We start from the raw sequence: 24,352 nt of genomic DNA, 5'->3' as shown, positions 1-24,352 counted from the left end.
CACTCTTGAGTTTTAAGAAGTATACCCAAGTGCGTCTGGAGAAATCATCAATGAAAGTTAAGAAATACTTGCAGCCAGAGAATGACACAACTGGAAGTGGACCACATAAATCACTATGCACAAGCTGTAGAGGGGCTGAGGCGTGCCAAGAGGCACGTTTTTCAAAACTGTCCCGATGATGTTTTCCGAGTACACATCCGGAACAAACACCATCTCTGCAAGATACCATAGGAAGACCTGTCACCATATTTTCTTTACATAGATGCTGAAGGGAGCGATAGTTTAAGTGACCAAATCGCTCATGCCAAAGTTTGCTCACTTCATCGTTATGAGCAACAAATACTGAGGGAAGATTTGATGACCCAAAGTTGTGAAACTTATACAACCTTGTAGAATCATCAGCAATGCCAGTAGCCAAAATCTGTTTAGGATCTCTTAAGTCCTTGATTACAACATCATGAGGTGAAAATTCAACGATTTTACCTTCACCTGAATGAGTTATCTGATATACAGATAGAAGGTTGCAGGATAAGGTTGGAACACATAATACATCATTAAACTGACCATTGTCTAGATGAACAGTTCCAGTCCCTACAACATTAAGAGATCTATCATCACCAACATATATATTTTTGGTGTTACAATCATTTAAAGAAGAAAACATGGCTTTGTTTTTGGCCATGTGATAAGAAGCTCCAGAATCATTGAGCCACTCATGAGAATGAGAAGAAGAAGATACATTTAATGCATAGCCAGACCGAGATGCTTGACAACCACATGCAGAAAGTGCCATTCCTGAAGATGAAGTTGAAGTTGAAGATTGCCCCAAATGGATGTTATGCTTCTTCATTGCTGCTTCCAAGGCTTCCATCTTCTTAAAGCATTTTGATTCTAAGTGCCCATCTCGATTACAAAAATTGCAATGTCTATCAGGAGATCCTATCAAAATCTTGCTCGAAGAAGCACTCGAGCGGCAAAGGAACGCGATGATGGATAGCTTTGCGCAGATCCTTCAGCGGCTACCCAGAGGCGACGCATCGGCTTCCAACAGCGACTCTGGAAACGCCACACCGTTTAAGGTACAAGTTAATTTTGAAATCCCCATCTTCGAGGGTCAAATAGATGCAGATGCCGTAGATAAATGGTTAAATCTGCTAGATGGGTATTTTTCTGTTCATGAATTTTCAAATCGGGAAAAGATTGTTTTCGCTCTTCTCAAAGCAGCCCCCCACGTCAAGGACTGGTGGGAAACCTACTGCGAGCAGAAGGATGAAAGTACAGGCTCACTATTTTCAGCCGCACCCACTTGGAATGACTTCCGGGATGCCATCAAGGAGCAGTACTACCCTGTCGGAAGCTATGAGGACAAATACATCAAATGGACCACACTGCGGCAGGGACGAGACCAAGATGTGCCAGAGTTCACAAACATTTTTCATACCCTTCGCACACAGTTGGGTATCAAAGATTCTGAGCTGCATCTGGTACTCAAATACCGTGGCTGCCTGCACAAATACATCCAGGAAGAGATGGTGTTCTTGAACATCTCCTCACTCGGCACGGCGTACCGATACGCTGTCAAAATCGAGCAAAAGTTCAAACAGAAGAAGCGAGACTTTGGATCTGCAAATCCGAAGCCCAAAGGACAAAGCCAAGGCGGGGTGACCCAAGACAACCCGTCGAAGCCGCAAGAAAAGAACAATACCACGAAGCCGAAGAAGGACACAGGAAAGTGGTGTGAGTTCCACAAGAGTCCCACTCATAACACAAGTGAGTGTCGGACCAAGCAGTCACTGGTGGTCGAGTTGAAGGCTTCCGAGCCAGATGCATGTTCTGACCCTGAGCCAGAACTTGACAAAAGGAATGGCAAAGGGAAGCAGATCATTGATGCGGATCCCAGCGCCACTGTTGCCACCACCAAGATCCAGAAAGATGAGCCCGAAAATCCAGAGGAAGGGGAGTGTCTTTTCCACTCACAGATGTGGGTGAAGGGTTCGCCGCTACAATTCATTGTCGACAGTGGTAGCCAAAAGAACCTCGTTTCAGCAGAGGTCGTGAAGCGGTTGGGCCTACCGACTACACCACACCCACAGCCGTACAGTATTGGGTGGCTTCACGAGGGACGAGATCTAAAAGTTCGCCAGTAGTGCCGTCTTCCGTACAGCATCAAGCCCTTCACAGACGAGGTACTGTGTGACGTTACACCTCTGGATGTTTGCGATGTACTACTAGGCCAGCCATACTTATGGAGGCGACATGCTGTGTATGAGTCAAGGCCTCGCGCTGTCATTATTTCTTTGGATAATTCATTATACAGGATACCGGAGGTAGCCCCAGCTATCGCCACCTCTTTGATCACTACCAAGAAAGGCAGCAAGCTCATATCATAGACCAGGAAATTCATCTGTCTGGTTCACTCCCAAAGTAAGGGGAAGATCGTTGCTACATCCATGACCCCTGCAAAGGGTTCCTCTACGCAGCAGCAGCAGCAAAGGGATACAGTCATGACAAGACACAGGAACAACTTCTCCTCATCCACAGGGGTACCACACAAGTTTCAGGTGGGCGACAAAGTTTGGTTACATCTGCAGAAAGAACGCCTTACAAGAGCCCATCAGAAGCTCCGACCACTCCAACATGGTCCTTACACCTATACCAAGGCTATGGGGAACAATGCTTTGGAGCACATCATTCCTCCATTCCTTCGCCTTCACCAAATGTTCAATGTGGACCATCGTCGACCATGCTTCCCACCATCACTGGACACATCAGAGATTGCAGGACAAGTTCAGCAGATGGAGGAACTCAACGCAATGGGGACCATTGCTTCCTAAGGGGGGAGGAATGATCCAGGTGGATGTTGGTGGCCACCCACCTATCCCATTTGGACCCCCACAACTGTCTCTTTCAGCTTTTTCAATTTCCTAAATTGTAGCACAGTTTACTATTTTTAGCAGTTTTTCGGGTCCTGAACTTCCGGAGCCGTTTTGAGGCCCTAAACGACGTTTTTTTGGGAATCTGGGGCAACATGGGTCCATGGACCATGTTGCCTCCCAAAGTGGTAGTACTCGGATAGATCTTTCTAACGAGCTATCGTACGCGTCAAACGGAGATCATATGCCAAAGTTACGACCCCGGGAAATTGATGTACCAATTTACCCAAACGGGGCCCACAATTTGGTGTTTCATCTTCTAGGGTTAGGTTTCGGGATGTGAAGGGTTTTCCATTGTTTCTCAACAATAAATAGGCCTTCGAGCCTCATTGTAACACAGTTCGGAACAGTTCAGAGGCATGTAGCCGCCACATCTCTTCTCAGAGATAAGCTACCATCGCCCTAGCTGGTTTCTTTCCATTTCTGTTTGTAAGCATATTTCAGTATTTTACAGTAATGAAATGAAGTATTATTTCCGCTGCATCTCAGTATTTATGGTTATCTCATCTCTGTATTTATGGTTATCTCTGTAATCTATTGCGTTCCTGTCTAAATCCGGATCAATTGCTCACCAAGGGTTGGGACAATTATGGGTTCCTTAATGATGGAGGGGGGCTCATCTAGGGCCCATAGGAACCAGGGTGATGGCCATGGATAAAGGGGTAGAGCTCATGTTTGGCTTTTGCCCACGTGCTAAATTTGTATGTCCCGACCATCTTTTGCATTTATGGTACAATTTCCTGTTGAGAGTGGCCAAATATGCTTTTTCTTTTCTTTTTAGTTGCATCAACCTCCGGGGCAATGTTCTAGGCCTAACCCAAGGCGTGGACAAGAGGAGGGGGAGGCTAACTCCTTGTGGACCCAGTGGACAAATGTGGACCTGGATGGGAAAAGTGATAAATGGGGTTAAAACAAGCAGAAGGGAGTGATGTACATGGTGTTAGGAAGCGGGACCACACAATCAAAATCGGGATTTCCCAAGTAGTGCCAGCCCTAAAGCTAATATCCAGTAAAGGAGATCCCACGGGACTAGAATACAAGGCTAACCACCAAATTGGGCAGAGGAGGCAAGAGCACAGACCTAGCCCACTCTTTCTGCTGAATTTCCTTACCAATCCATGCCTAAAATGTCCATGATAAGTAAAGAAAATTATTCAACTACACCATTGAAAAGCCATACCTTCGGGGTCGTGAGGCCCACCTTCAAACATAAGATCATAACAGATGGGCGAGGGACCATTTGGTGGGCTCAGGTGGCGGAGATAGTGGCACATCGAGCAATCTGGTGGCTGCAAGGGGCTGCCGGCTGAGGACCATCTAGGAAAAACAATTATCTTATGGATATCACCTAGAAAGTGGTGGGTAACAAGTCCCATTGACCTACTTATGGTCATTCGTTGGACATTAATAAATTTATCTTATCTTATCTGGCATATATTATCTGGTAGCTGCAGTCTTTTTTGGTTTGTTTTCTTTATTGGAACTACTCGCTACTAAGTATATTTGATTCCCATTATAATATATGCTAATGACCGACATCAAATAGTCTCTTTAGCAGTTTGATTTATCTCTGATAGCATTGGTCATCAAGATAAATAAATGTCAGAATAGCAGATGTATGCACTTAAAGGTAAGGTTTGTTCATTAATTAACCGAATTGATATTAGATAGTGATGAATGGATGGAAGAAGAAAACAGTTTTCTGAATTTATGTGTTATTCGAGGGGAAGTAAACTTTAATGTATAAGGATAAGAGCACAACGTTCCTTTAAGTTTTGATTTACTTATTTAATGCATTTATGGTTATTTGTCTAGTATTGTAATTAAACTCCAGCTGCGCTAGTATCATCTCAACCCATGACAATTTTCCTTTCTTGTCTGAATTTTCTGATTTTTACTGTTTAGTGTTGTTAAGTATAAAATATTGACATATAAATTTTGCTTTATAGCCTCATGAATCTCTGGATGGAGGTGGAGCTGGAATTGGAGCTGGTGCAGTAGTTCAAATTTCTTTTTGTACATCATGCTCATACAGGTTTGTTTCAGTGACAAAATCCCTTTATATATATAATGCACTAATGATTGTTTAAACCTCGAAGCCTATAAATTCAGCTTTGAAATTTGCAATAACCCTAGTTTTCTTATCCAAGAAATGAATCGTACCTGGTTCAAATGTATGTGAATTGGAAAATGCAATGACAACATGATAGGAGGTGGGTTTGGGGAGGTTGCATAAAAGAAATGGATTTTATATTGAGCAGGCCTCACAGTTAAGAACACGTGTTTCCTTCTTGGAGACTATATTTTCAAATCTAGAGGTGGGTAGGGTATGTACACATCTGTATAGTAAAGCAGTCAAATCTTGGTCCAGAGGGGTTTCCTTTTCTCAAAATACACCAAAATGATGTCTGGCTATGCTGTAATATTAATTTTGATTATTATTACTGCTATTGTCTATATAATATATAAAGTACAAAAGTTATATATATATAATATTTTGTTTGTATTTTCGATATTAAAGATTTCAGAAACGCAAAAACAGACATTGATGATGAACTTAAAATTTAGAAATTAAATATATATAGTGCAACAAGTGTGTTTTTGAATTAAATATAAAACTATGTGAAAGAAAAGACCAATATCATTTTTCAAGAGTCAAAATCCATACTTTTAATGTATGACATTTTTCAAATTTCAAAATTTGTCACATGTGATGAAAATGTTGCAAAAACTAAAATGTAGTCCCTGAAAAAAACATTAGAAGCTAGCATGGCTCCTAATAAGGCGCATCATTATCCAAATGGCTACTGATTAACGGTAATGAAGTTCCAGAGCCTTTGGTTCAACCCATTTTTGGCATCCAAATATTCTATTGACTGTGAAGAGGCATGCCTTTTTGTTGATGCAGTGGGGATGACCTGGAATCCTCCATTTTCACTTCTGACAGCCCATAGGAAAAGGGAACAATCCAGAATCGCAAATATGAAAGTTCAGCTGAAAATCACTTGCACACAACAAGCACCAATCTTCTTCTTGCGGTTGAATGTTATTATCTTCTGTGTTTTGGTGAAAATCATCTCCCTTAAACGCCCTCTGGTTTGTCTGCTTGAAAACATTCATAGTCTGCTGAAATTGGAAAATGAAATGTGAAGAATGGCCCATAAACTTCATGAAATAAATTTGATTGGCCATAAAACCCTCAAAGTGAACTATTTCAACATAAGGCATTTGATGTGCTTCCTTTTGGTCTGTAATATTATAAATTTATATGTTACTGGACAAAGTTGGTTGTTACTGTGGTGGGTGTGTCAGCTTGCTATCTGAAGATCATATTTTAATCACTTTTAGAGTCTTACTACTACAAGCTAGAATGCTGCATTATTACATATGGTGTTATGGATAATCTCATGGATGTTTAAAATGTTATATGTTTGAGTTCTACTTGAAAACGGGAATATCTCAGTATTCAAGGTTCATTGAGAGTGGGTCAACTGACATCTGTGATAATAATATACCTCCATGGAGGATGCAGAGTGGCTGTAAACTTTCTTTATGAGGAGAGCTTCCGTATCATTACCATAACTTAATTGCCTGCCAGGATCCCATCTTAGAGTTGACTACTGTATTTGAATGACTCGATATACCATATCCTTTTGTACAACATATAGGTTCTTGTGAACATATGCCGCTTTTAAGCAATGCCCTTGAGTTTGAAGCATCCTAAGTTTCAAGTATCTAACGGGCATAACCACATTATTGTTAGCTTCCTGAACTTTAGAATGGGATGTTAGCCACTGACTTCATCTCATATTTATGTAGTCTTCTTGGGACGTGTGTAGAATTTTTTAATGTGTTGTAGCCCTTCCCAGGTTTCAAAGTTTTAGCATAAGTTTGATGCCCTCAGTCCGAAACTAGTAAGACTGATACAAAACTTTTTGAATGCACTTTATTTGAAACACATTTGAGCTACCTCTACCATTTAGTTTCAGCTGATATGAGAAATAAAACAAGCTCACACATACAATTTATACACAGAGATACACAGTTATTTTTGGTATAATGACCCTGGAAAAACCCACAAGGGGAAAACCAGTCTTCAAGGAGTATATTAATTGCTCTTAAGGAATTTTGTACAGCAGAGAAAAAATCAACTTATCTCCCTTTTTGCTTGTAGAAGTCTCTGCCAGATAACATAGAAAATCGAGCCTCCCTCACAATCATAAACACAGCTGTGATTTGTTTGAATTGTGTGCACAGATAAACACTGACAGAGACTTGGAACATGTGCCAGACAGAGCAGACTCTTCCCAGAATTTTTAGGCCACTGTCTTGACCAAAAACACCTTGGGATTCTCACTGTAAATGGCTCAGAAACGTGGTTTCTGGACTGAGAAAATTATCAGAATAAGGAGGGCTTGGACTTGCCGTTACCTCCACGAGTTTCAGCTGAGAATCACAGTCAGCCAACCTCCCAAAAACAGTGCCGAGAGTCTGAAGAATTTTCGGCCTCCTAACCCCTGAACTCGGCCTGGTTAGCTTCCTTAAATCTCGGCCCATTAACCTTCCTCAGATCTTGGCCTGGTTAGCTCTGAAACTCGGCCTAGTACCTCTACAAATGTGGCCTGAACCTCTGCCCGAAATTCCCGGGATTCGTGCTAGTCACCTAGCAGAAATTTCTGGCTTGCTTCTTCTTTCTGTACGCTCTTTCCTTATCCCTGCAATCTCTGCCTCCTTGCTCCTACTCGATTTTCTCCTCTGCCTCCTACGCTCTCCTCAAATCCCATGAGAAGAATAAAATAAAAATTCCCTTGTCTTTTCCCTTTTGTCTTCTCTAAGTGAAGAGAAACCTAACCCTAGAGATCTAATGGCTGAGATTAAATCTCAGCTCATTAGATCAAGGGTAGAGATCATTTCCCTCTCTTGACCCCTTTTCTCATGTTGTCTCCCTCACTTAATAAACTCTTAGAGGTGGCAATGACTCCCTCTGAAAGGATACAGTCCCCACTCCTATCACTCTGACCCTGGTGTCATCTCTAAGCACCACCTCCAAGCCTACACCCTCTGTAAGACTCGTAAAGTGCACCCTCACTCCAGTTATATGGCAAGATACTTGTTATGAATAACGTGTATATATATATTAAAAATAATATAAATAATAGTAAGACATAAACAACGATTAATTAACTAATAATTAGTAGAAAGAGGCATGTCTCTACAGACACCAATGTTTTAAAACTCCGACTCCGACTCCGACTCGGCCAAGTGTCGACTCCGACTCAGCCGAGGGTCGACTCCAACTCGGTAGAGACTCGGCCGGCTCAATTTCAATGACTCGGTCGTTGTAAAAAATACATTAAATATTTATTTTTTATAAAAACACATAATTTTAAAGATTTTCATTCATGTTTCCAAACACACAACATTAGAATATAGATAGAAGACAACATATGATCAAAGTAGGCTCATGAATATATCCATTATATCAAAATGGCACCCAGTGCACTGTCCAATACATACACGATGATGATATAGAGATCAAAACAAAAACACATAACCAAGGAGGCTAGAAATGGCCTCTACAACAAAAGTTTGTGACCAGTATTACTGGCTACTGCTAGAGTTGCCAACATCATCTGGCTCAGTGTTACTTGGGAGCGGGAGCGAAAGCGGGGAGTGGGAGCGAAAACGGGAGCAGGAGCGACATTTTCAGAAGCTCCTGGTTTGGGAGCGAATCCCGGAGGAGTTCGACAACCAATGTCACTAACATCAAGGTACATAGAGGGATTGGTGCTCTTGGTTAAATACGAGTTCCATACCCATACCCTAATACATGACAAAATTCAATGGAAACATTGCAATCCCCCAATCCTGAAATCTTGAAAAACTGATAGGTCTGTTGGATTTTGAATGAAATCTAAAATTCTACTTTCTCGATATGAAATCCAATGAGGCTGGAACCGCTTTCAAACATCCTGAGTCATTTCATGGTAATGTTAAAAATTTAAGTAAAAGGATGAAAATGAAGATTAAGGAGAATGTCACCTTTACTTTAAGAATTTAACATTACCATGAATAGCATATCAATAGTATTAAATAGGGTTTGGGAGAGGGGAATGGACCCCAAAGACCAACAAACCAATTCATAAAACCATTTGGAGTCCCCCACACTCAGAAAAAACATAAAAAAATAAAAAAAATTGCGTTTTTGGGGGTTCACTGGCCGCTGGAAGTGACCCGACCGGGTTGATACGGACTCGGCCGAGCCGGCCGAGTCATTACATGACTCGGCCGACTCGGTCTTAACCCGGCCGGCCGAACCGGTTCAAAGGCCGGGTTGCAAATTTTTTTACCGGCTCGGACCAACTCGGCCGAGTCGGTTCCGAGCCGGCCGGCTTTTAAAACAATGACAGACACGACTCTTCGTGAAAGGGTACTTCTTGACTATATATACAGGGTCCTCTCTCCCAATTGTATCATCATTCTTATTCATACATTTATATATATATTCTAGTATCTCAATGGAGATCTTTATATTCCAAGTCTTTTGGAGTATTTAACGTGAAGGACGAACTTTGTTTGTTCCATTTGGTATCGGAGCCGTTTGATCCTCTGGCAAGCTCGACCGCTGCACAAGAGCCTCGTTCTTCGATCCAGGCCTTTGGTCATTAGCATTCCGTCAACCTTGTTGCTGTATAATTGAAGCGTTTCGCTCAGAATTTGTGAGTTTCTCCTCTTCTCTATTTTCGCTATCAGGCCTTTGGCCATAAAAAAATAAAAAATGAGAGTATTAAAAAAAATAAATTAAAATTTACATAAACAAAGAACTAAAACAAATATATATATATATAAAAGAAGAAGAAGCAAAGCCTACCTTACGCCCCCCGCCATTCACCGCAACGCCATGCCCAATACACATTGACACTACCATCCTGCTCGACTTCTCGTCATATCCAGCAGACCACCGTGGAGCGTTATCCGCTACCTTCCAACAAAACCCCCTGCGGCTAATTGCTGCCACTGCTGTCGTCCAGACTCCGGTGATTGATCATTGCCGTCCGAAGCCACTACCGTCGTATAAACTAGCAACAACCTTCCCGTCCCCGCCGTCTCACGTAATCTCTGTAGCCATATCCGACCACCTCCGATGGCCACTAGATTCTCCTGTCGCCTCCGCCAGAGTCGCTGCCATCATTGTCTAGCAACCACTTCTCGCTGTCGGATTTTCCATTTTCCGCTGCTGCCATACCAAATCCGCACCACGCTGCCGCCATCGTCGCCACTGCACACACTGCTTACTTCCATCCACTATCGTCTCTGTGCAATTTAACATTTGGATTAATGGAGCCACCGCCCGACATTCCTCAGTGCATTGTGCTCCCAGACTTCCGTTGTTCTTCACTAAACCGTTGCCACTTCTCAGCGTCCAATTCCGTTGCCATGGTTATTTCCATTAAACCGAACCGTTGCCCTCCGTCAAGGTGACGTATGGTTGGAAGTTGTCTCGTCGGCCTTTACATACAATTAAAAAAGAAATACACATTAAAACCATATAATAGTTATTATAAAGTTAATTAATTATAAAGCTTTATAATTATATAATTATATAATTAAATGTATATATATATATATATTTTTTTTTTTTATTATTATTAAATTTTTCTATAAAAGTGTTCAAGTCCAAATAAAAAGGAATCTTTCATCAAAGTCGATCATTCAAGAAAAAGAAGATTTAATGTAAGGAGTATATATTAAAAAAAGGAGTACATTAAAGGAGAATAATTCAAAAAGGTATTAAGGGTTGCCGAAGGAGAAGCTTATACAATCAAAGGAAAGCTTATTAAAAAAAAACAAAAAGAAAAATGGAGTCTAAATCGGAATTGAAGGAAGGAAGATTTTTAGAAACCTTACCCCACTATGCTAAAGCACTATCTAACATTTTAAGGGGACTCTCGCAGGAAAAGATGTTACTATTTCTATCTCTCCCGCCGAAGATAAAAATTATTTAACACCTAAAATCACAAATCAATTAGTGATTCAGGTGTCAAATATAATTGAAAAATAACACTGTTTTGGCAAAAAAAAAAATATGACATAACTAATTTACAGTTAAACATTGAGGATTATACATTTATATCGCAATTCTCAATTTAAACCGTATGGAGCAATCAAGGTGACATAATTTTAGCGTCACCCTAGATGGAAACGCTAGGATCTGTCATCTTAAATACGAAAAAGAAGTTTTTAACATTTTCCTATAGGAAGAAGAAAATAACGCTCCAGGATGTTACACTAAAGCCAAATTTAGTGACACCAAAAGACATACAAGAAATTTCAACAGTAATGTAAAAAAGTTCTACAAAATATGCAAAGAGAAGTTGACAAGATCACTGCTGACAAAAATGAAGAAGTTTCTTGGCTTAAAGATCATAGTGAAATTTTTTTGACGCAAATTAAGAAGCTTAAGAAGGATAAGAAGTCATTGGAAAACAAGGTACAATAGTTTATCGAGAAGGAAGCATCGAATGTAGAAGTCCAAGTTGAAGAGAAATGAATTGATACTGAGCCAGTGAATATCACTACTCAAGAAGAGGACAAACTAGTTGAAGTAAAGATGTACTCAGAAGTTGCAGTTCCAGCAACAAAAGATTCAAGTGAAGATCTATAAATTAACCATTCAACTTCCATAGCTAAAGGAAATCAAGTGCTTCAAATAAATCAAGAAAATGACACAAACAAGATAAGGGAAAATCAAATCACTAGAATTCCTTATCGACATCTGAATCACGAGAGTAGACAACTCAATCAAGCCACATATTTAGAACAAAAACAACAAACTGATGTTCCGAAGAATACTAATGTCAGTGCAATCCACTCATGTGATAACAATTCATCACAAGTTTCCAGTCACCGCAAGATTCCATAGAAGATTAATCTAGGATGGTCTGATCCCTTCTCAGTGCAACAATTTTGTTTGTCACTTAGAGGATCATATCAACTTGTATCGACAAAGATGACTGATCCGAGACGAGACGACATTTGTAGCAGATAAGAGATCAAGCCCTTTCATCAACAAGTTTTGAGGACAATTTTTTTTGAGGAGGAAGGCAATATGAATAACTTATATATATATATATATATACCCTTTCATCAACAAGTTTTGAGGACAATTTTTTTTGAGGATGAAGGCAATATGAATAACTTATATATATATATATATATATATATAGTAAAAATAATATAAATAATAGTAAGACATAAACAACGATTAATTAACTAATAATTAGTAGGAAGAGGCATGTCTCTACAGACACAACTCTTCGTGAAATGGTACTTCCTAACTATATATACAGGGCCCTCTCTCCTAATTGTATCATCATTCTTATTCATACATTTTTATATATATTGTAGTATCTCAATGGAGATCTTTATATTCCAAGTCTTCTGGAGTATTTAACGTGAAGGACAAACTTTGTTCGTTCCAATACTCCACTGTCTATAAGCTAGATGCTCGTGGATATAGCACTAGTGGCTAAACTCACCATTAAAGCAAACTTTGAATCAAATCTCAAGGTGAACTCCTCCACCTCAACTGATGCTTCCACATCTTTCTTCTTCCCCTTCTTCTTGGGACACTTAAAAGCATAGTGACCCATCTCCCCTACTGTTGGAAAATAAAAAAAGGCAGAAAGATTTTTTTTATGTTGATAATTACTTGTGATATTCTTATGTTTTTATTAACTTTCTTGTATTCTTTTAACTTAGTTCATCAAGCAGATGCCAATAACCATAACACAAAGATCAAAGGCACTAGATGTAGGTGGACAACCAGGCAAAATCCCTATCTAGGGGAAAACCCAATCAACAACTCTTCCTTTAATAGTTTCACGAGATCATCCAAGACTCCTTGACCTAGACACAAACTTCCTCCAATCACCAAGTCAACCCTTCCTTTCTTCTACAGATGATAACCTTTCAGCAACAACATCGACCTAGTACTTCAATCTTGTAGCAGTAGAATTTTGATCTTCCCAAAATTTCGACCCAACAACAGAACTTCGATCAAGCAGAAGAAACTTCGACCTTGAAGCAACAACACTTCAACCTAGAACCAACAACATAATTTCGACCTAGATGCAGCAACAAAAAGTCGACCTTGATGCAACACTTCGACCTTCTAGCAAATAGCCCAGTAATTTCACACGTGTGAGAGAGAGACAACCCAAAAACTTCGATTTCCTTCTCCAACAAATCTCCTAATATTTATTTCGCAATTTTGTATTCTTCTGCTTCCTTCTCTTGGAAATCGAACTTGTGAGTGATGCTCCAAATGAATCGAACTGCACTTTTATACATACTCTTTTTTGTGGGTCGAATTACCCTCATGTAGGCCAACTTGATCAGGTTAGGGCCGACTTGGTGTGGAGGTGAAAAATGACTTATTTTACTCAATAATAATTTTCTTTTACATGATTCGAAAACCTAAGAAGGGTCTCATTAAATGGACAATGACTCTAACGACTTAATATGAAACCTAGAAGTCCTTAATGGAGACTTTGACCTAAAACATGATGACCCAAGCATGAAACCCATGCTTTAATAAGTCATAATAATAATAATAATAAAATTTCTTTTTCTCTCTTTTGATAAATACATTTCATTATGACTCATACAATTATGAAGGCTGAACCTAGTTACATTCTTCAACACTCACAAGAAAGGCAACTCACTTTGCTCATGTCGTTCTTGAACTTCTCTTCCCCGTTTTGCTGCTTGTCCCCATTGGTGGACCCCTTCTTCTTCTTGCGCTTAGTTGCAAGGGCAACATTCTCCTCCTCATCTCCCCCACCACTATGGCTGCCACTCTTAGCATTCCTCCTGGTCTCCTCCTGGATGAAATCACATCCCACATCCTTCTCTAGTCTAGAAAATGCTCTCTTGCCACAATGCCATTTTTGAATCCATCCCACTGCTGGGTGAAACCATCTAGTGCGATTCTGACCAACTCGTCCTCATGGATAGCCTTTCCCACTGTAGCCAACTCGTCTCACACCTATGTGATCTTGGTGAGCTATGAGGTCACTGGGTTGGTCTTGGTCATCTTGGTATTTCTTAGCTTTTGCCTCAACACTATCTTCATGTTCTCATTGAAACTCCATTGTAGTGTGACTAGGGACTCCTATATCTCATAGGCAAAATTTTTCTCGATCACGAGGGAATAGGTGGTCGCTGATGGCATTGAGAATGATTCTCTTTGCTTTTACATTCTTCTTGCTAAACTCACTCAACTGAGCAGGGTCTTTAGGAGGTTGCATGACATTCTCCACAATGTCCTATACCTCCAACTCCTCAAACAAAAACATCATCCTCTCCTTCCAAGTGTCAAAGTTTTCTGCCCTTGCCAATGTGCCCTCCACCCTTATATCAATCGCCATGACCTTCACAACCAACACAAAATCTCAATCTGTAAACCCCAAAGCTGCCTCTCTCTCAACAACCAATCTCTGGGTATCTGAAAGTAGTTTTGGTTCACTGTTCACTGAATTGTAGCAGAAGATAGTTTGCTGGTTTTTCTTATCAGCCGAAGGTTTTCCTAGTTTGCTGGTTTTTCTTATCAGCCGAAGGTTTTCCTCAGATCTGAAGGTTCCTTTCTCAGATCTAGAGCTTCCCAAGCTCTGATACCATGTAGAATTTTTTTATGTGTTTTAGCCCTTCATAGGTTTCAAAGCTTTTGCATAAATTCGATACCCACAGTCCCAAACTAGTAAGACTGATATAAAATCTTTTTGAATGCAATTTATTTGAAACACATTTGAGCTACTTCTACCGTTTAGTTTCAGCTGATATGAGAAATAAAACAAGCTCACACATGCAATTTATACACAGAGATACACAATTCGTTTTGGTCAAATGACCATGGAAAAACCCACAAGGGGAAAACTAGTCTTCAAGGACTATATTAATTGCTCTTAAGGAAATTTGTACCCCAGAGAGAAAATCAACTTATCTCCCTTTTTGCTTCTTCTCTGCCAGATTACATAATAAATCCAGCCTCCCTCATAGTCATAAACACAACTGTGATTTGCTTGAATTCTGTGCACAGATAAACACTGATAGAGACTTGGAACATGTGCCAGACAGAGCAGATTCTTCCCAGAATTTTCAGGCCACTTTCTTGACCAAAAACACCTTGGGATTCTCACTGTAAATGGCTCAGTAACTTGGTTTCTGGACTGAGAAAAATATTAGAATAAAGAGGGCTTAGACTGGTCGTTACCTCCACGAGTTTCGGCTGAGAATCACACTCAGCCAACCTCCCAAAAACAGTGCTGACAGTCTGAAGGATTTTTGGCCTCCTAACCCCTGAACCCAGCCTGGTTAGCTTCCTTAAATCTCGGTGTATTAACCTTCCTCAGATCTTGGCATGGTTAGCTCTGAAAGTAGGCCTGGTACCTCTACAAACACGGCTTGAACCTCTGCCTGAAATTCTTGGGATTCGTGCCAGTCACCTTGTAGAAATATCGGGCTTGCTTCTTCTTGCTGTACACTCCGTCCTTATCCCTGCAATCTCAACCTCCTTGCTCTCACTTGAGCTCTTCCTTCTCTGCCTCCTATGCTCTCCTCAAATCCCATGAGAAGAATAAAATGAAAAATCCCTTGCTTTTTCCCCTTTTGTCTTCTCTAAGTGAAAAGAAAGCTAACCCTAAAGATCTAATGGCTGAGATTAAATCTCAGCTGATTAGATCAAGGATAAAGATCATTTCCCTCTCTTGACACCTTTTCTTTTGTAGTCCCTCTCACTTAGTAAACTCCTAGTCACTTTAAATTGTTTAGTACCTTGTGCATTTGTTCTCTCATAAAGTCAACATTAAAATATAAAGTGACTTCAATAATAAAAGGTACTTAGTACTTTTTCTCATAAACTCACATTTAAAACATAATGTGACTTTAGTATAAAGTACCTAGCACAATTACCACCTCATAAAGTGACTTAACTCCATGACATTAATATAACTCATAATGTCTCATGACAAAAAAATTATTAAAGTGTTTTCCTAGGCAAAAAGGCCAATGCACTATGAACCACTTCCTTGGTACCATTTTTCTCAACAATGTGGATGTGTTTATGACATCGTTCACCGGTAACTGAAGAAGAAAGCTTGATATCATCAGCGTGTCCTTATTTGATAATGCCATTGCTTCTTATGTTAGTTGCATTTCTTTATTTATAATCTGAAACAGACTGCTGTAACAAATTGCTTGTACCTTTTGCACAAAAGATAAAGGCAAACATTGGAAGGATTGAAGGTATACATTACTAATGAAGAGTGGGAATTCATTGACATCATTATCGTATCTAGCTAAATAGGCATATTATTTATTGCCAACGAAATTGATATATTCATATTGTCCTCTTAACACAGCCAAGAATATGTAACTGCCATGAATCGACTCTCAAATATCTCTATAATTAGACCAGAATAATTAAGAGAGGAGTTTGGGTGAAATTGGTTTATTATTCTTTTACAACATCCTTCCTGAAAGTAGTTAAAATTTGTTAATCCTGTGTATGTGTCTAGAAGCTTTGCATACAATGTTGGCTCTGAAAACACTTGTAAATTCTAAGAAACTCTGTTAGATGATTCCAATTTACAGACAGCCATTGGTATTCTTTGTTATTATATGCACTCCCATGTATTTATTTGGATCTGCCTACTATTTGTGTTTAATATATATCATCTGCATATGATATTGCTGCAAGGATCTGTTTGTTGTTGTATAACCACTAGCATTCTTTCTCTTGGCAGAACTTTCCAATTTAACTGAGCATGGTGTTACATTTTGCTTCTCTGTGAGATCAACTTTGTCCTGGATGCCAGCTTCATATTTCAGGAAAACCTTGAGTGCTAATTTTATGTCATACAAAATATGATAATGTTCTTTTAAAATAGTGTATCACGAACTTAATGGTGATGTTACCCAAACCAATTAAGTTGATTTTAAATTATTTTAGTATTTGGAATATAATAGTTTTTGCTGCATCACAATTGCTTTATTATTATATGTTGCATGCAATTTTTAACCTATTCCAAAAATTAGTGTCTTGTCAATCTACTGAATATTTTGAATATTGAAGCAATGATGATACATTCTCTAGCACTTAGTGCCTTATATGAACCAGCATACAAACGATATTTGTAACATCTGTAAAGCTGCTAGGTGACCATAAGCAACCACTATAAACTTAGCAGTAGTAAATATATATTTTTAATAAATTGTCACACTGCATTATTTGAAAAAGGATTACTTGGAGTTAGTTTAATGAGTGTACTTAAATTTCAATAATCATCTAAAGAAAGTAAATTGCTGCTCACTATTATATGTATATTATAATGTTACATTTATCGGCTTGGTGAATTTATTGCTTAGGGTCTGGAATATAACTCATCAGAATGTTGGGGAAATATCAAATTTTTAGACATCTAAAGAAACAACATCAAGTAAACATTTTGCTACATAAATATGAAAATAAAACTGATATATAAGATTTATAAGATGTCAAGTGGTACATTACACATCAATACTGATATATATATATATATATATATATATTCCCATTTAATCAAGCGTCCCACCCTCTAGCCAGTAGGCAATGGTAAGATATTCTTCAGGGCTCAAGGCTGTACAACAAGAAAACTTGAAGCCATCACAACAATATACTCAATATGAGCTCAACATGTCACCTGTGGGAATTGAACCTGGGTGGGGAGGATACCAATCATTCCTCCCAACTACTTGAGATAAACCCAATTGAAGGTGATTCAAATATGATAGCTGTTTTAACTTTTGAGTCCTCAAATCCCAACATGATGATACAAAATCACATCAAAACAAAAACAAATGTATTTCATGATATGAAACATGGCAAGTACATCACACATCGATACTGAAATATGATATCTGTCCTGAGTTAGGTCCTGACAGGATGATACACAATCATATGAAAACAAAACTTAATGTATTTCATGAGATGAATCATGGCAATGAAAACATCAGTTTTGCCCTTGGTTGTTTGATGGAAAATGGTCACATTGTCCTCAAAGCTCAATTGCCTAACTCACTTTTGCAAAATGAGTGTTAAAACACCAAGAATCTGTTTATAAGATGAGATTGATGCAGGTAGGTTGATAATTTCCATCAGTTTGTGATAATTACTGAAATGATTGTGATAATTACAAAAGATGAAATTATGGCCAAATTACTGGTGTCGGGAATGGCTCGGGATATATTGTGATATAGGTGATACATCGCTTATAAATGTAACACTATATTTTAGTGAGGCTTCAAAGGTCGATGCTACTTGATCAACTTAACAACAACAATGATGTCAATAAATTTAATTTGCATCCCACGAGACACTACATTATTTGATTAAAAAATTATAAAGTCCTATGAAAGTTCTTGTGGAGTTTTGCAAAATAAATATCAATTTACCGTTAAGAGAGCTATGCAACCACACAACATAGAAAATATTAGTCAGTTCATATATTGTGTCCTGGCCGAGCTTTTCTTATCAGTTTTTCAGTTTCTTTGCAGGAGTTTTAAATTCTATTTGAAATATTTTCACAACACCTGGATTTTTTTTAGGAAACGAGAGATTTCATTGAAATATTCAAACTTCATGCTAATGTTTCAGTCTTTATACTCCCTTTATATCTATACAATTATTTTGGGTTTATTTCAACACATTTATTCTTAATTCTGCAGGGGCATGGCTTTGACTATGAAGAAAATGTTAGAGAGCGCATTTCCTGGAGTTGATGTGGAACTTTCAAATTACCCCCCACCATTGCCAAAGCGCGTGCTCAGCAAGTTTGTGCCAGTGTTACAGATAGGCAGCATTGTGCTTATTACTGCAGGGGATCACATTTTTCCTAGACTGGGATACACAGCACCTCCTCCTTGGTACTACTCTCTGAAACAGAAACGCTTTGGAGTTATCGCAACTACCTGGCTTCTTGGAAATGCATTGCAGTCGTTTCTTCAAGGCACAGGGGCTTTTGAAGTAATGTGTAATGGTGATCTTGTAAGTAATCTCAGTGGCCTTTAGCAATAAGGAACAGGATGGGAATTATAATGCTTTCATTTTTCTATCTGTTCTAAAATGCACACTTAGGGCCTGAAGCTTGAAATCTTCATGATTTTTGGAGTATCACTACAATTACAAGCTAGAGCAATTTTTATATGTTAGGCCATTGTTTAGAATGGTTTAAAAGGACACGAAGGAAGCAATGAACAGACCTTGTTCAAGGACTGCACATAACGTTGTGGTAGTCTTTTTTACAAATGGAAATACTGAAAAAGCCAAATTTCAACCAACAATACCTTTTATTCCCCATTGATCTACATTCACAATAACCATAAAAGAAATGATGATTAGACAGGATAACGTAAAAATCATTTGATGCATTTGCACAAAAATACAGCCAGAAAATACAAAAAAAAAGCCAAGATACTAATTAGTGAAAAAGGTACACCTTAAGCCTCCTAAAACATCTAGTGGAATCAACATATATCAGCATGCATAGATTGTATTTTTTAAAGCACACAATCCTGGGAGCTTAAGCACTTCTTAAAATCATTGGTTTGAATCTACAGAAGGATACGTCTAGGAATCAATATAGTAAAATGTTAGATTAAACTAAATTCTTCAAGTAAAAATCTCGTGAGTAAAATTCTCTTCTTGCGTTGGTGTTAGTGGAGCTTGATGGACCTAGCTAGCTAGAAGGGATTCTGACGTGTATTAGTATAGTACCTATGGGTTGATATTTCATTAAACACGTGTTGAGAAAATGGTTGTTATTGATGTCAAAGCGTATTTAGCTAAAAAGAATGATATTACAAACTTAAAGATCGTCTCAACGCTGTGTCACAGGGTTCGTCGAACCTAAAGGTTGAGGTCCGAAATTCGTCGAATTTCAAAAAAAATCTTAAGGTTCGTTTAAGTTCGAGAAGGTTCGGTTCCTGCTGCGTGCATTAATTTTATAACGGCATTCATATTGTTATTACCCTAAGGTTTAGGTTCGAGAAGGTTCGGTTCTTGCTACTGTGTCCTAACTTGTACAGTATTCCACATAATCGTCCCAATCTCCCAGTGAGCTTGTGTGCGATTTCCGAGTCATGGTTCAAATTTGTTTGCTTACGCGTTGACATTATTATAATTTTACAAGCATTATAATATATTGCAGTATCGAAATCTGCGTACATACATTATAATGTGTTAAAAGCATTATATTATAAGGCGTCAACATTATTATAATTCTATAAGTATTACAATATTACAATGAACTCAACGTACATGTATTACAAGCAATACAATATGTTAACACATTACAATGTATTGAACTCAGCTTATATGAGGCATTACGATAGGCTAATGTATATTTTTTTTTATTATTATAATAATAATAAAGATAAGTTAACATAATTTAAAAATTATATATTTTTACAAGAATTATTTTTAATATATTTTAAATTATATTACATTAACGAAATTAGGGTATTGTTATTTTAAATATTATAAAATAATATAACGTATATTTATGGAAAATTATAAATTTATTGATATAGTATATGATTAAAAATTATAAATATATATTAATTATAAATGAATATAAAAGATTTATGTAATTTTAATTATTATATATATTTTTAAAATTATATACATGAACGAACTTAATGGCGAACCTCATTCGAACCTCATCGAAAAATTCGAACTTGAATCGAACTTAATTGTAATCGAATTCGAATTCGAACCCGAACCATGTGACATTGGTCTCAAGATCTTTCCAATGAGGTACGGCTCGCCCTCTAACTCCTCTCGGTTGAGGAGATATGAATTTTTCCACAGAAAAATTGAATTTTTTGGACCTAGTCAAGTCGGCCCTGTTTGGGGCTCAACAAGGTCTATAAATAGGCCAGCTCCTGTCCCATTCGGCCAAGGAATTTTCCAAGCAATCCAAGGATCATTTTGGATCTGTTGAGCAGCAGAGAAGAGAGGTTCATACCTCATGAACCTGGGCAGCAAGAAGCAAGAAATTTAGCAGCAAGTTTGAAAGGTCTGTTTGGTTTGTGAAAGCCTTTTTTGGTTTATCTTTGAAGCAGGTTTTTGGATATATGACAACCTTGGTTACAGCCCTGAAATTCGGCTCTGTGGTAGCCCTAAAATTCGGTCCTTTGGAAGACTGAATTTTGTCCGTATGATAGACCCTAATTCGTCCCTGTGACAACCTATATTTCGGCCCCTGCAACAGCCCCAGGTTCGGCCCTAATCTTGGTCCAGTAACAGACCTATCTTGGCCCTGTGACAAACCCTCTATTTGGCTCTGTGACAGGCTTTTACTCAGCTTTGTGGCAGCCCACAATCACAACCAATCTCGGCCTGTTTAAGAGTGAAATTTAAGCTGTTGGAAGTCTAATTAAAAGCTGAACTGAAGCCTGATTTGAAGCTGTCTTGGAGCATGATTTGAAGCTGATGTGAAGTCTGAAAAGGAGCAGTTTTTGAAGCCTGTCTTGAAGCTTGTTTAGGAGTCTTGGAGCAGATCCTTGATCAATTTTGGAGCCTATCTTGAAGTCTGTCGTGAAGGAGTTTTGGAACTTAAATCGGAACAAGGTTTTGAAAGGGATCGAAGTCTACTTTGAAGCAGTTTATCAGGTTGGTGCCTGAAGAGGATTGGTTTCCTCATTCTTTTTTGCTAGGGTTGGTGCCTCAGCTTGTTCAAGAGGATTGGTGTCCTCATTCTAGGTTGGTGCCTTGGTTTGTACTAAAGAATTGGTGTCCTTATTTGACAAGTTGGAGTTTGAATTTGTAAAGGAGGATTGGTGTCCTCATCATTGTAATCTAAGCTAAAATTATACAAGTAATTTTTATTTTTATTTCTTGTCTCATGGCATGGTTTGTGCTTCTTATCTGTAAAAGATTTTTAACTGGGAAAATGAACAATTCGATGAAACACTGATTCACCCCCCCTCTCAGTATTTCTAGCAATTGGTATTAGAGCCAGCTTCTTCAGAATAGCCTAACAACTGGGAGAAGAATTGTCCAATCTCAATGGCCAGTAAAGAAACTTAAAGTTGCCCACTTTGATGGAACAAATTTTGCATTTTGGAAGATCAAAATGAAGTACTATCTGATGTCTCTTGGTGTTGAAGTTTGGCAATCAGTTATAGATGGATATAAGATCTCATCTCCTCTGCCAACAGACTAGGACGGAAGGAAGGCATATGTAGCAAATGCCAAGGCCATGAACTCTATAGCGAGTGGCATGTTAGATTCTGAATTCACCAAAGGCATGAGTTGTGAATCAACTAAAGAAATGTGGGACAAGCTTATCAATATCTATGAAAGTGATGGGTAAAGAAGGCAAAGCTTCAATAATTCAGAACTTAGAAGACAGTTTGAAAGTCTCAAAGTAAATGATGAAGATGATATTGCTGCTTACTTCCTCCGAGTAAATGTAGTAGTCAACTCTCTCAGAGGGTTGGGTGAAGATATAGGAAAAAACAATTGTTCAAAAGATTTTGAGATCTCTTCCAGATTGTTTTGATGCTAAAGTTTGTGCCATAGAACTTAAAGATCTGGACTCTTTATCAATGGATGAACTTCATAGATTTCTCATAGCATATGAGATGAGGTTAGGAAATCCAACCCATAAGGAAGGGACATTTAAAGCATCAAAGTCATCAAGTAAAGGCAAGAGTAGTGAATTGCACCAACGATGATTCAAATACTGAAATGGCACATCTTGTCATGAGGCTGAAAAAATGATCCAAGCTTAAAGGTAAGTTACCTCTCATTTGTTTCAGATGTGGTAAAATAGGATATTATGCTGTCAAGTGTCCTTTTAAAGATGACAGTGATGATGAAGAGCCTAAGAAAAGGACGTTCAAAAGGGGAGTGTAAGGTCCTTGGTTACGGACGCGTTTGGACGCCGGGCAAAATCACCGCACGGGCGGGCGCGGGCTGCACGACCGGCGGGCGGGTTTGCACGACGGGCGGGCGAGGCTGCACGGTGGGCGGGTCTGCACGACGGGCGACTTGCGACATAAAATGCGACGATAGGTGCGACGGAAGGAAAACGCCGAAATGACTAAGTATTGAAAACTCGCACTTGGGCACGCGTATAATGAATGTGCGGTGGCATATGTATATTGAAGAAACGGTGGATAATAACACTCACCCAAGCCGACATGTAAAATAGGCTTAAGGGGGTGTTCATATTAGCATTTACAAGGTCGGCCTCAAGCAAATACGCTTGGAGGCAAGCGTATAAATAGAAGGAGGCTGCGCTCCATTTGACAACACATCTTCGCTCTGATATCTTCGCATAAGACAAAGGATAAGTGCGCAGTTAGGAGGGGAATGCGCATATCTCATGCGCATTGTTCCAAGGAAATTGCACGCTTAGGTGGAGTCTTGTAATAAGTGTGAAGGTTGGGCTAGTGTGTCGGTTTGAGGAGGTTCGAGTGTGCAGTTTTATGCAGGATTTGGTGGGAAGGTTGAGTGGCTCGGGTGAGCACTCCTTCTTATGCAAAGGTGCATAAAATGTTGTAAAAGGCAGGTGGCCCGTCTTTTGTAAAAATTGGTTAAGTGTGAGACTTGGTTCGGCCAAGACACACTTGTTGTAAAATCTGATATTCTTGATATAATAAAATTGTCGGGCAGACTTTCTGGGAGTTGCCCCTCCCTTTGTACTTGTTTATTGTTGATGTTCTCGGTTTATTGTTCATGGTTAATAATTGAGAATGGTCTTCATTAAAGTATAAAGGATAATGCTTCTACTTGGTTATAAAACACAAACTAAGTATGTTAATGTTGGAGTAGTCGTAGTCCATGGGTGTTAGTATTGTTAAAAAGAAAGCGCTCGGTGGTGCCGCACCTCGCTATAAGCGGTTGGAAGACTACTGCAGGTGTAGGGGCGTGACAGTTGGTATCAGAGCTCGGTTGGAGTTGGTGAGCAAAGGTTGCTCGTGACAGTGACAAGGGTACTTGCAGGTGAAGGAGACCGTTTCACACGAAGTGGAACAAGGGCCGGTTCAGGTTGCAGGTGAAGATGTCTATCTTGCAGGAATTGGGTTATACATCCTTCGAAGAATTCGAAGGGAGTCTACTTGAAGAGTCAGAAGGAGTAAAACAAGGATTTGTAGAATGGGGCAAAAGGTTGTTTGAAACAAAGGATGCTCTTCGTGCCTTGATTAAGGAAGGGATTTCTGATGAGAATAGAGAGGAAGCTCTTCGACTTGCAAAGGAAGTAGACTTGATTGAAGCAGAACTCAAGGAGCTCGGGATAAGACAGAAATTGAACCGAAAGAAGTGGGATTGCCTAGCTCTTGAGAGGCATCTCCTAGCCTTGAAGAGGAAG

General features: G+C 39.0%; 1 protein-coding gene across 1 annotated transcript in view; it reads left to right on the top strand.

Moving 5' to 3' along the window:
• Positions 1-24,352, top strand: part of LOC149254871 (selT-like protein) — a 92,186-nt gene that overhangs the window by 29,382 nt on the left and 38,452 nt on the right. The window contains exons 2-3 of the mRNA XM_089460249.1: positions 4,883-4,968; positions 18,699-19,017. Coding sequence (XP_089316375.1) covers positions 4,883-4,968; positions 18,699-19,017 — 405 coding nt within the window. The remainder of the gene's footprint in view (positions 1-4,882; positions 4,969-18,698; positions 19,018-24,352) is intronic.

Source organism: Pinus tabuliformis, chromosome 7 (assembly GCF_031772625.1).
Source record: "Pinus tabuliformis cultivar Carrire ecotype Pingquan chromosome 7, CPIR1, whole genome shotgun sequence".
Lineage (NCBI taxonomy): Eukaryota > Viridiplantae > Streptophyta > Pinopsida > Pinales > Pinaceae > Pinus > Pinus tabuliformis.
This window is presented reverse-complemented; position numbering and strand designations above follow the sequence as displayed.